Raw genomic sequence first — 13,241 nt, 5'->3', positions numbered from 1 at the left:
TATGGGCCAAAGGCAGGTGTATGGAGCTAGATCACAGATCAGCTATGATCTTATCAAATGGCGGAGCAGGCACGAGGGGCTGAATGGCCTACACCTGTTCCTATGTACTCTATGCCTCTATTTATAAAGCCCAAGATCCCGTAAGCTTCTTAACCGCTTTCTCAACCTACCCTACCAACTTCAACGATTTGTGCACATATACCCATAGATCTCTCTGTTCCTGTACCCCTTTTAGAATTGTGCCCTCTAGTTTTTATTGCCTCTCCTCGTTCATCCTACCGAAATGTATCACTTCGCATTTTTCTGCATTAAATTTCATCTGCCACGTGTCCGCCCATTTCACCAGCCTGTCTATGTCCTCTTGAAGTCTATCACTATTCTCCTCACCGTTCACTACACTTCTAAGTTTTGTATCTTCTGCAAATTTGGAAATTGTGCCCTGTACACCCAAATCCAAGTCATTAATATATATCAAGAAAAGCAGTGGTCCTAGTACCGACCCCTGGGGAACACCACTGTATACCTCTCTCCAGTCCAAAAAACAACTGTTCACCACTATTGTTTGTTTTCGGTCCCTTAGCCAATTCTGTATCAGTGTTGCTACTGCTCCCTTTATTTCATGGGCTTCAATCTTGATGACAAGATTGCGGCACTTTATCAAATGTCTTTTGAAAGTCCACAAACACCACATCAACTGTATTGCCCCCATCTACCCTCTCTGTTACCTCATCAAAAAACTCTATCAAGTTAGTTAAACATGATTTGCTTTTAACAAATCCGCGCTGGCTTTCCCTAATCAATCCACACGTGTTCAAGCGACTGTTAATTCTGTCCCGGATTATCGTTTCTAAAAGTTTCCCCACCACCAAGGTTAAACTGACTGGCCTGTAGTTGTTTTGAAGAAGGGTGTAACATTTCTCCAGAATAATTCTCCAGTCCTCTGGCACCACCCATGTATCTAAGGCTGTTTGGAAGATTATGGCCAGCACCTCTACAATTTCCACCCTTACTTCCATCAGCAACCTAGGATGCATCCTATCCAGACTGGGTGACTTAACTACTTTAAGTACAGTTGGCCTTTCTAGTACCTCCTCTTTATTAATTTCTAGCCCATCCAGTATCTCAACTACATCTCCCTTTACTGAGACTGTGGCAGCATCTTCTTCCTTGGTAAAGACAGATGCAAAGTACTCATTTAGTACCTCTGCCTCCATGAGTAGATCTCCTTTTTGGTCCCTGATCAGCCCCACCCCTTCTCTTACTACCCGTTTACTGTTTACATGCCTATAGAAGACTTTTGGATTCCTTTTATGTTGGCTGCCAGTCTATTCTCATACTCTGTTTGCTCCTCTTAATTCCTTTTTCACTTCACCCCTGAACTTTCTATATTCAGCCTGGTTCTCATTTGTGTTAGCAACCTGACATCTGTCATACGCCCCTTTTTTCTGCTTCATCTTACTCTCTATCTCTTGTCATCCAGGCAGCTCTGGCTTTAGTTGCCCTACCTTTCTCCCACATGGGAGTGTACTTAGACTCTACCTGAACCATTTCCTCCTTAAAGGCCTTTTATTTTTGATTCTTTCATAGCACTAAATAAGAAGGACTCAGGCTATTGTACTAACCTCTGTCAAACTGTCTGTCTCAAACTCAACTTTGGGTTATTTATGAAAACCGATATAGGGGCCTTTTTATCTATCAATGCTGCATTATCATGGAGTCAAAAACATTTTAGTGGTTTTAGAGATCGCTAAATATGAAGCAATTTTCCCCAATCAATCAATGGTCTTTGTTCAAAAATAGGTGTATGCTGGGAACATGTTAGTTCAGTAAGTCAAGATATTTTAGAAGACATTAGAAAACTCAAGTACGAGAAAATGCCCTTGACTCAAGACTCATCCACCGTTTTTAATCTTTAATGTTTTATGCAATAACAGAGTGCATTGTGTTGTGCTGTTTATGCTGTTCACAATTTCACATGTTCAAGGTTCAAAGTTGAAAATATTCATTTTTTTATGGACAGGGAATTAAGTTGCTCATGCTACACTAAATAAAGCTCGTAATATTCTGTACATTTTCTATCTTTCAGGTTTATCTGAAGAAGCTGGGAATAGTGCGAAAAGTTTTTTTTCTCTGCCGCATTCTCATTTCAGAGCACTAAAATCGGAGGTAAAAGATTTATAAGAAATTATTAGCTTATTAAATATTGTTGGCAACATTGCAATGTCATTTGCAACAATTTGTTAACTTGTGACCTTGAGAATAATTTGATCACAATGTCTTATGATATATAATTACAAGGGGGATGATTTTTGTCTTGCTACCGTACGTTTTTCGGCAGAAACAGGGCAGTAGTGGGACAAAAATTAAAAAAAATAAATTGCCAACTTACCTCTGGTGATCGGCCTGTTCCGATTTTCAAGCAGACCTTGATTTAGGTGGCCAGCACTCTTGCTGGAAACAGCCTCATTAAATCTGTAGAATTACATTGAATGTACAGCACAGAAACAGGCCATTCGGCCCAACAGGTCCATGCCGGCGTTTATGCTCCACACGAGCCTCCTCTCACCCTTCTTCATCTAACCCCATCAACATATCCTACTATTTCTTTCTCCCTCATGTGTTTATCTATTAATGTAGTAAAGAAGGGTCAGGTGAGAGTTAGGATCCCAGTACAATTTTGGTGTCATTCAGTGCTGCCACCAATGCTTCCTCAACCCCTCCTATAGATCGGGAATCTGTTACTCCATTCCTGTTACTCCATTGGAATTGATCATTATTTTTTATATTGCATTCTATCTCAAATACTGGATCACTGCTGGAATCAGTATGCAGAAGTCCCAATAACAATGGTTATTATCTGTGCTCCTTAACGTTAGTGAAAATGCTCTAAGAGCTTTGAATACAGCATTTACCTGGATTAAGGGGCGTATGACAGAAGTATAAATGGTAATACCTCTTGCTTTTTACTATGTGCTATGTTAGCTAAGTGCACTAATAGGACCTGTCACTATTAAGGGTTGACCATTTTAATGAAGGGCTGAAAGATAAATAAATAGGAGTGATGGATCGGATGGATGGATAGATAGATAATGTCAGGAAAGAGAAAAAATATTGGACTAAAATAAGGGATGAAAGAAAGATTGAAGAAATACGAGGAATAAAATAATTGTATGAGATGTGTTTTCTTGGTGAAATTGCCACATAGGTATATTTTGTAGTAGTGTTTACCCTAAGAAGTGATGACAAATAGAGATACTGGGGCTGATATTCTTCAGCCCTTCTGGTGCATTCTAGTGGGAGTAGCAGAAGGCCAAAAAATAGACCAGGACCTGGATATGCTAGTACCTGTGGGAGTTCCCTTGGGACCTTGTAAGGGGAAGATCCTCTGCCCACCCAGTGGGAACATCCCAGTCCTTACCCTGGGATACCGACCCCAAAGATAATTGGCATCATATTTTTCCTCAGGTAATATGAAACAGACTGATTGCTTTGGTTTTTGAAAAGCAGACATCGGGATATTTGAAGTGATATTTCAGCTATTAAGTACCATCAGAACTCTACTTATGAGCCAGCAAGGTAAATCTGTCGGGATCAGTACCACATCCAAATTGGACATCTGACATGATTCAAATGGAGCAAAATTTCAAAAACCTAGTCCAATTCAGATCCACTAGTTGGTTTGAGAAAGTGTCAATGCAGATGCACAGAGGGCCAATTTGTGCTCCTTCTCAGTTATGCCTCTGTGTTTTGTGGGTTGGAAGTGAATTACTATCTGCAAGAATTGCCAGCGCAGTTGTCTCTGGTGACCTGGTAAAATTGTCTGTTTGAGTTCTCTGACATTCAATTAAGTGAGGAAAGGAAATGCAGTAGTTTCTTGGTGGTCCCTGTTTGCAGTTTCCCCTGCTTGCATGTACAGTGTTTTTTTTTTGTCAGTTTTAATAAGCAATTGGCACATTCTAATTTTAGGGACCAATTTCACCTGAATGCTCATCCCGATCTCTCTGTAACATATCACAATTGCTCTTTTTGGAAAAGACTCCAGATTTGACCAGCTTTCTGGTTTTTAATTTCTCTATTCTGGTTTCCGATCAATCTACAAAAAGGCTGCTCTAGAACCCAAGGGAACTGAATACTTGATAAGAAGGGGTTCCAGAGTAGCTTTGAAATCTGATTCAAATTGGACGGATTCCAATTTCCCATTTGGATCAGTTCAGACTTGAAATGACACATCAGCATATTATGCATTATGACCTGAAAATAAAGTTTAACTTCAAGGCTAAATTTGGACTCCTCTCCCCCGCCCCCACCCCACTTCCTGTCAACAAATTTAAGCCCTATTGATGGATTCTGAATTTCTGTACTAGATAAGCAGTTCCAGCAATACTGCAGCATTGAGATTTAAATCATTTTACCTGCAGAGATGTCTCTCTTGAGTTTGGTTCTAAACAAATCTCTTTGACCATCCAACCTCAGAGTGACCTGATCAATGCCGATTGACATAGTGTGCTCGATGTTCATTTTAGTGGAATATTACAAATCCAATTTGTGTCATGGCATTACAGTTTATCACCTTTTATTTGGATGCTAATTTCACATGTGCCTTGATTTGTAATTGACTACGATGCGGCTTGAATACTGATAAAATGCATTATGTATGCCAGCGACTGATTCATTTGGAGGAATATTATTATTTATTGTTTCTGTACAAGTTCCTCCCTCCTTCAACCTGATATTCACACTAATCATTGATATTGATTTAAAAAGAAGTTTAATTTTGTGTTAATACAGGGATGGTGCCCAAAAAGCAACCAAATTAACAAACACTACAGATTCCTAAAGATAAGTATGTGGCCACTCCTGCCAGGGAAGACAAGACAACTTAAATAAATTAATTTTGATTCTGTTTTTAAACTTTAATGAGCTCATAACTGAATTTTAGGATTTATATTTGGATACTTTAGTCATTGTTAGATTACAGCGCAGGCTTGAACAATAGGAGTCAGAACCCTCAGTGCATCCACATAACCTATGGAAAATATTGTAATATATTGACTAGCACTGAAAAAGGCGATGCATCAATCTTCTATTTTCTTTAATGTGGAGTCCTTGCCCTATCTGAGTTTCATTCTTAGTTGTTACGAGTTGGGTTGTAGACTGATTGGAAGTTAGTATGTTTTTTCTCCCTGATCGCATGGCATTAGGGATGGTTATAGGACACCTGAATGCCTTCACGCAAGGTTCAAGAAGATTAAAAAAGAATTAGAACATTTAGAATCAGCAGAATGAATAGCTTGGATCTGAGATAACACATTGGCAAGAGATTTTCCTCTCTGTTGCGCCTGGCTGACGCTATTTCCCAGGAACAACAAAAAGGAAAAAGGGTCTGAAACCTGTTGTGTTAGGTCTCCATACCCACAACACTGCCCTGGAATTTCCAGGCATTCTCTGCATGTATGGAACTGGGTCTGTGCCTGTAGTAAGTGCAGGTCTAACGTAAGCATGTAACTGAGGTAGGAGAGGGACTTCCCTGCTCTCCCACCTCACTTTCTTCTCAGTGCACCCATGAGCTGTTCAAACAGAGGAACATGCCAAAAAGCTGGGGGTGGGGCTTGTGCCAGTCCTGGGGCCACCCTCAAGATCCATGGAAGCAGAATATCAGTGAAGGTCGGTAAATTATCTCCCCCTTCCACCCATCCCCAGCATAATCTTTGGGCCTTGGGATCTTCTGGCTGGTGCTCTCTCAGCAACCAGAAGGTCCCAATGCCAGAGGCCAGAAGCACAACTGTAAGCCTCTCGGGTCAGTAGCTACACACCTGTTTCTGTGCCTATGTGCCTAGCACAAGGCCTTGCCAGGGACAGTACTCCACCAAGAGGACGCTCAGAACTTGCAAATGTCATATTTATTTTAAGTGCATAATGGAGTTTTGATCGTCTAACCTAAAATGCAAACTACTACTAAATAAGCAGTCAAACAACAAGTAAAAAAAACTGTCAATAACCTCAAATTTTTATCTAGAGCCAATAATTCCAGTACATCTCTTTCCACACTCTGAGACGAACAGTTGAATGGTTTCCCTGTCAGGGAACTGCAACCACCTCTACTCAGTTTTATACCATGCATTATAGCAGACAATTCTTTTATGGTCAACATTGAATTACTTTTTAAAATTACTTTTGGACCTGAGAGGCTGCATATTTTATTGGTCATTTTTAGCCAAGTCTTTTATTCTTTATATGGAGATTTGAGAGGGGATGAATCATTCCCACAGATGTAGTTTGCAAATAAATGTACCTCAATATTTGGCTGTCTGTACTGCCAAGCGTCTACTGTGTGGTCCTGCTGTAGAATCTGCAATTTTACAAATTACAGAAAAAAACCTCTGGAGGCATCGAAATTTAAATGTCATTTGTATCCCACTCAAACATTTCGCTTAGATCTGCATGTGTGTTAATTGCCTTGTGCAAAATACCACTGCCTCTGTCTGCCAAGTTGAAGTGAAAAACAATAGCTTTGCTGCAATGCGGAAATAGCATTGCTAAAATTGCATCAAAAGCACCATTAGTGCAAGGGAAGCGGCAGGTCAGGTACAATCTTTCAGCTGCACTGGAGGTCTTTCCTATGACCCGAATGATAATGGGCCAGATTTTGCTGTCAGCGGCAAACGAACGGCTATGGGTAAGTTCATTAGACTTGCACTTGCCCACAGACTTTCTATGGGGTTTTGCACAGCAAGTTACTGTCAGCCAAACATCCAAACATTGCAGGGCCCTCTATACGACCTGTGTGAACAGGGCAAGCAACTGTGTATCTCCTTAATCAATCAAATTGAAGAATCGTTAATGAGCAGCGCAGAGTCTGAACCAGGAAGTGTAAGTTAGAATAGTGAATTCAATGTCAAATCAGGTACAGAAAACGAAATAAAGAGAGGGAAAGAAAGATTGGATTGAGAGAGAGAGATAAAAGAGGCAGAAAGAAAAAGTTTTTAAAAATGTTTTATTTTTAAAAAATCACTAACAATAATTAAAAGCTGAAGGAATGAGACTCCATGCTTCTAATAGTTAATTTTCAGTGCCAGATAGGTTATTTGGCAGTAATTAAGACTTATCACGCCATTAAAAGGGTACATAGACTGGAATGGACAAGCCCTAACTTTTTGTGGCGAGTTCACCCTGTTCAATGCATTTGAATGGGGAGCCAGACGGCGAGATGCTGTTTTCATGCAGCTTACGGAGTTGTAGCGCATCTCAGACAGCAACTTCCGGATTTTTAAGAACATAAGAAATAGGAGCAGGAGTAGGCCAATCGGCCCCTCGAGCCTGCTCCGCCATTCAATAAGATCATGGCTGATCTGATCCTAATCTCAAATCTAAATTCATGTCCAATTTCCTGCCCGCTCCCCGTAACCCCTAATTCCCTTTACTTCTAGGAAACTGTCGATTTCTGTTTTAAATTTATTTAATGATGTAGCTTCCACAGCTTCCTGGGGCAGCAAATTCCACAGACCTACTACCCTCTGAGTGAAGAAGTTTCTCCTCATCTCAGTTTTGAAAGAGCAGCCCCTTATTCTAAGATTATGCCCCCTCGTTCTAGTTTCACCCATCCTTGGGAACATCCTTACTGCATCCACCCGATCAAGCACCTTCACAATCTTATATGTTTCAATAAGATCGCCTCTCATTCTTCTGAACTCCAATGAGTAGAGTCCCAATCTACTCAACCTCTCCTCATATGTCCACCCCCTCATCCCCGGGATTAACCGAGTGAACCTTCTTTGTACTGCCTCGAGAGCAAGTATGTCTTTTCTTAAGTATGGAGACCAAAACTATATGCAGTATTCCAGGTGCAGTCTCACCAATACCTTATATAACTGCAGCAATACCTCCCTGTTTTTATATTCTATCCCCCTAGCAATAAAAGCCAACATTCCGTTGGCCTTCTTGATCATCTGCTGCACCTGCATACTAACTTTTTGATTTTCTTGCACTAGGACCCCCAGATCCCTTTGTACTGCAGTACTTTCCAGTTTCTTGCCATTAAGATAATGACTTGCTCTCTGATTTTTCCTGCCAAAGTGCATAACCTCACATTTTCCAATATTGTATTGCATCTGCCAAATCTCCGCCCACTCACCCAGCCTGTCTATATCCCCCTGTAGGTTTTTTATGTCCTCCTCACTCTCTACTTTCCCCTCCCATCTTTGTATCATCTGCAAACTTTGATATGTTACACTCGGTCCCCTCCTCCAAATCGTTAATATAGATTGTAAAGAGTTGGGGACCCAGCACCGACCCCTGCGGAATACCACTGGCTATTGGTTGCCAGTCCGAGAATGAACCATTTATCCCAACTCTCTGCTTCCTGTTAGATAACCAATCCTCCACCCATGCCAGAATATTACCCCCAATCCAGTGATTCTTTATCTTGAGCAATAATCTTTTATGTGGCACCTTGTCGAATGCCTTCTGGAAGTCCAAATACACTACGTCCACTGGTTCCCCTTTATCCACCCTGTATGTTATGTCCTCAAAGAACTCAAGCAAATTTGTCAGACATGACTTCCCCTTCGTAAAGCCATGCTGACTTTGTCCTATTAAATTATGTTTATCCAAATGTTCCGCTACTGTCTCCTTAATAATAGATTCCAAAATTTTACCCACCACAGATGTTAGGCTAACTGGTCTATAATTTCCAGCCTTCTGCCTACTACCCTTTTTAAATAAGGGTGTTACATTAGCAGTTTTCCAATCTGCCGGGACCTTTGCCGAGTCCAGAGAATTTTGGAAAATTATTACCAAAGCATCCACAATCCCTACTGCCACTTCCCTCAAGACCCTAGGATGTAAGCCATCAGGTCCAGGGGATTTATCCGCCTTGAGTCCCATTAATTTACTGAGTACCAATTCCTTAGTGATTTTAATCGTATTTAGCTCCTCCCCCCCCTAGAGCCCCCTGTTTGTCCAGTGTTGGGATATTCTTAGTGTCCTCTACCGTAAAGACTGAAACAAAATATTTGTTCAGCATTTTTGCCATCTCCATGTTTCCCACCATTAATTTCCCGGTCTCATCCTCTAAGGGACCTACGTTTGCCTTAGCCACTCTTTCTTTTTATATAACTATACAAACTCTTGCTATCTGTTTTTATATTTTTTGCTAATTTATTTTCATAATCTATCTTCCCTTTCTTAATCAGTCCTTTAGTTACTTTTTGCTGTCTTTTGAAGACTTCCCAATCTTCTATCCTCCCACTAAGTTTGGCTACCTTATATGTCCTTGTTTTTAGTCGGATACTGTCCTTAATTTCTTTACTTAGCCACGGATGGCTGTCATTTCTTTTACACCCTTTTTTCCTCAGTGGAATATTTTTTTTTTTTGAAAGTTGTAAAATAACTCCTTGAATGAACACCACTGCTCAAGTACCGTCTTACCCTTTAATCTATTTTCCCAGTCCACTTTAATCAATTCCGCTCTCATACCATCATAGTCTCCTTTACTCAAGCTCAGTACGCTTGTTTGAGAACCAACCTTCTCACCCTCTAATTGGATATGGAATGTAACCATGTTATGGTCACTCATTCCAAGGGGATCCTTAACTCAGACATTATTAATTAATCCTGGCTCATTACACAGGACCAGGTCCAAGGTTGCTTTCCCCCTTGTAGGATCAGTTACATACTGCTCAAGAAATCCATCCCTAATGCACTCAATAAACTCTTCCTCAAGGCTGCTGTGCCCAATTTGATTTGTCCAGTTAATATGATAGTTAAAATCCCCCATAATTATAGCTGTTCCCTTATTACATGCCCCGACTATTTCCTGATTAATACTTCTTCCAGCAGAGTTGCAACTATTAGGAGGCCTATATACTACGCCCACTAGTGTTTTTTCCCCTTATTATTCCTTATCTCTACCCAAACTGTTTCATTATCCTGATCCTTTGTCCCAATATCATTTCTCTGTATTACAGTGATTCCTTCCTTTATTAACATAGCCACCCCACCTCCCCTTCCCTCCTGCCTATCCTTCCTGATTGTTAAATACCCTGGCATATTTAATTCCCAGTCGTTGTCACCCTGCAGCCATGTTTCTGTAATGGCCACAAGATCATACCTATACGTAGTTATTTGTGCCGTTAACTCGTCCATTTTGTTACGAATGCTACGTGCATTCAGATCAAGAACTTTCAAATATGTTTTGTGACACTTAGTTCCTGCTTTTTCCTTTTTTAACACTTTACTTTTTACTCCATACCTTCTGTCCCTTCCTTACACGCTTTCCTCTGTTTCCCTGCTCAGGTTCCCAACCCCCTGCCACAGCTTTGATGCTGGGTTAATCGCCTTACGCTTTCTAGTTTTTATTTTATCTGTCGTGCCTAAAGTACACTTTCTTTCCGCTGCTCTACGCTTTGCCCTCTCACTTGTTCTTGAACAACTGTTTGTACTATTTGTATTGTAGATTTCCCCTGGGTCTTCCCCTCTCTTGCTGCTCTCAATTTTATTCTCTTCTGACTCCCCACTCAGGTTCCCATCCCCCTGCCACTCTAGTTTAAACCTTCCCCAACAGCACTAGCAATCACCCCCGCGAGGACATTGGTCCCGGTTCTGCTCGGGTGTAACCCGTCCCGCTTGTACAGGTCCCACCTTCCCCAGAACCGGTCCCAATGTCCCAGGAATCTAAATCCCTCCCTCCTACACCATCCCTGCAGCCACGCATTCATCCTGTCTATTCTCCTGTTCCTATACTCACTAGCACGTGGCACTGGTAGTAACCTGAGATCACTACCTTTGAAGTCCTGCTTTTTAATTTATCTCCTAACTCCTTAAATTCGCCTTGCAGGACCTCATCCCTTTTTTTACCTATGTCGTTGGTACCAATATGGACCACGACTACTGACTGTTCACCCTCCCCCTCCAGAATGCCCTGCAGCCGCTCCATGACATCCTTGACCCTAGCACCAGGGAGGCAACATACCATCCTGGAGTCACGTTTGCGGCCGCAGAAACGCCTATCTGTTCCCCTTACAATTGAATCCCCTATCACAATAGCCCTGCCACTCTTCTTCCTCCCCTCCTGTGCAGCAGAGCCACCCGTGGTGCCCCAAACCTGGCTCTTGCTGCATTCCCCTGATAAGCCATCTCCCCCAACAGTATCTAAAGCAGAATATCTGTTTGAGAGGGAGATGGCTCCAGGGGACTCCTGCTCTACCTGCCTAGTCCTTTTACTCTGCCTGGCGGTCACCCATTTCCTTTCTGCCTGCGTAATCTTTACCTGCGGTGTGACCACCTCACTGAACGTGCTATCCACGATAGTCTCAGCATCGCAGATGCTCCACAGCGAATCCACCCGCAGCTCCAGCTCCGAAAGACGGTTAGCCAGTAGCTGCAGCTGGATACACTTCCTGCACAAATGGTCACCAGGGACACTGGTAGTGTCCATGACTTCCCACGTAGTGCAGGAGGAGCATATCACACGTGCGAGCTCTGCTGCCATGACTTGCCTTAGACTCTCAGACTCTCCTCCTGCTCTAGGTCTCTCCTTTTATACTGTGCTCACCTCTCAGACTCTCCTGCCTCACCTGTGACGTCGCACTGTAGTTGTCTCTTGTTGCAGGTCTGCTGCTGCTGCTTTTTATTCCCCAATCTCAGTCTTCTACTCTCAGGTCCACTGCCGCTCTGGGGAAAAAGTTAGGAAAAACAAGGCAAAGCAGCACCTCGTTCCTCCACTTCACCGAACTCCTACACTTACTAAACTCTCCGTTCCCACTGTGTATCCGCACACCGTGCTGTTCATACTGACAGGCCCCTGTATTTCTGCAGTTTGAGACTCAGATGAGTCAGGCCTGCCCCACCTTCAAGTACCAGTTTAATCTAGCTAACCAATTAACTTGCTGCAGCAGCTCTCTGCTGAAGCCTGACAGATACTTAAAAATTTAAACTTTAAAATTGAACTTAAACAGTTAATAGCAATTGAACTTAAACAGTTGAAAGCAATATGCACTAGATTTTAAAGAGATTAACCCTGAAACTCCCACAAGAGATTAACCCTTAAACTCCCACACGTACCAAACTCTCCGTTCACACTGTGTATCCGCACTGTATATGTGGCTAAGGCGGGTATATGGAGGTTAGGTCACAGATCAACCGTGATCTCATTCAATAGGGGAACAGGCTCGAGGGGGCTAAATGGCCGACTCCTGTCCCTATCTTCCTATGTTTCTATAATAAAGTTTCAATACACTACAGGGAGTGGGCTGGCTAACTGACAGGCAACAGCAAGGGCGCTGGCAGAGTGGCAGGGGTGGGACAGGAATGCGGTCATCCTGAGAGAGGACAGCAGGTTCATGTTCCATGGAGCCACTGCCACTTGCTGCCTCCTGTTATGCGCCACTTTCTCCTGCAAGAAAGTGGAACGTGTGTCACTGAGAGTCCTGCAAGATGTTTGGGCGATGTGCCTGTCATGGTTGAATAGCTGCCAGTGTGTGTGGCCTGTGAGTTGTGGGTGTGCAGCTTGAAACAGTGGTAATGTGTGAGGGTGAGAAGAAGCATCTGATTGGAAGAGTTGAGTACAGATTGAAAGTGTTTGTTGGTATGTGGGTGATGGGGGTGTAGTGCGTGGAGCAGTGGATGTGGCTAGTGGTGCAGTTGGTAGGAGATGCCACTTGACAGTTGACCTCACTCACCTTGACCACTCGTGTCAAAGCATTAAACTTTTTCCTGCACTACATCCATGTTCGTAGCGCTATGCGCCTGGCATTGACTTCGTCCCCTACTGCCTCCCACTGCCTCAGGAGCATATACCTGGAGGGCCTCTTGCCCCCCTGCAGATATAGGATGCTGCTCCTTCTGTACACCTCTTGCACCAAGGCCTCTAGTGCACGCTCTCTCGTAGGCCCGGTACAAACTCAGATCGACAGATTGGTGAGGTCTGGCGTGCAGATTGGAGGATGTGGGATTTAGTAGTGCGTAACCTTTATTCAATGTTTTAACATAACTCAACAGTTTGTAGGGATGGGACCTGCATCCATGTTTTACGTGTACAATGTCTGATTTCCGTTTGGACTCCGTGCGGACCGATATCTTATATTTTGCAAATAAGAGGTGCAGGTTGCATTTAAGAGGTGCTAGCCACTTGCGATATTGGGGCCCCCTGCTGGTGAGCACCCACTCAACAGCACAGGTAGGCCTGGCTGCTCACAGCTATCATATAAAACAGCAGGCAGCACGAATGTTACGTGCTGCCTGTA

The 13,241-nt window shown here is 42.8% G+C and overlaps 1 protein-coding gene across 3 annotated transcripts in view; it reads left to right on the top strand.

The window, feature by feature from the left end:
• c21h10orf90 (chromosome 21 C10orf90 homolog) overlaps positions 1 to 13,241 on the top strand; it is a 138,792-nt gene that overhangs the window by 79,722 nt on the left and 45,829 nt on the right. For all 3 annotated transcript variants that reach the window (XM_068002360.1, XM_068002359.1, XM_068002358.1), the window contains exon 5: positions 2,087 to 2,166. In XM_068002360.1, coding sequence (XP_067858461.1) covers positions 2,087 to 2,166 — 80 coding nt within the window. The remainder of the gene's footprint in view (positions 1 to 2,086; positions 2,167 to 13,241) is intronic.

Source organism: Heptranchias perlo, chromosome 21, assembly GCF_035084215.1.
Source record: "Heptranchias perlo isolate sHepPer1 chromosome 21, sHepPer1.hap1, whole genome shotgun sequence".
NCBI classification, from domain to species: domain Eukaryota; kingdom Metazoa; phylum Chordata; class Chondrichthyes; order Hexanchiformes; family Hexanchidae; genus Heptranchias; species Heptranchias perlo.
This window is presented reverse-complemented; position numbering and strand designations above follow the sequence as displayed.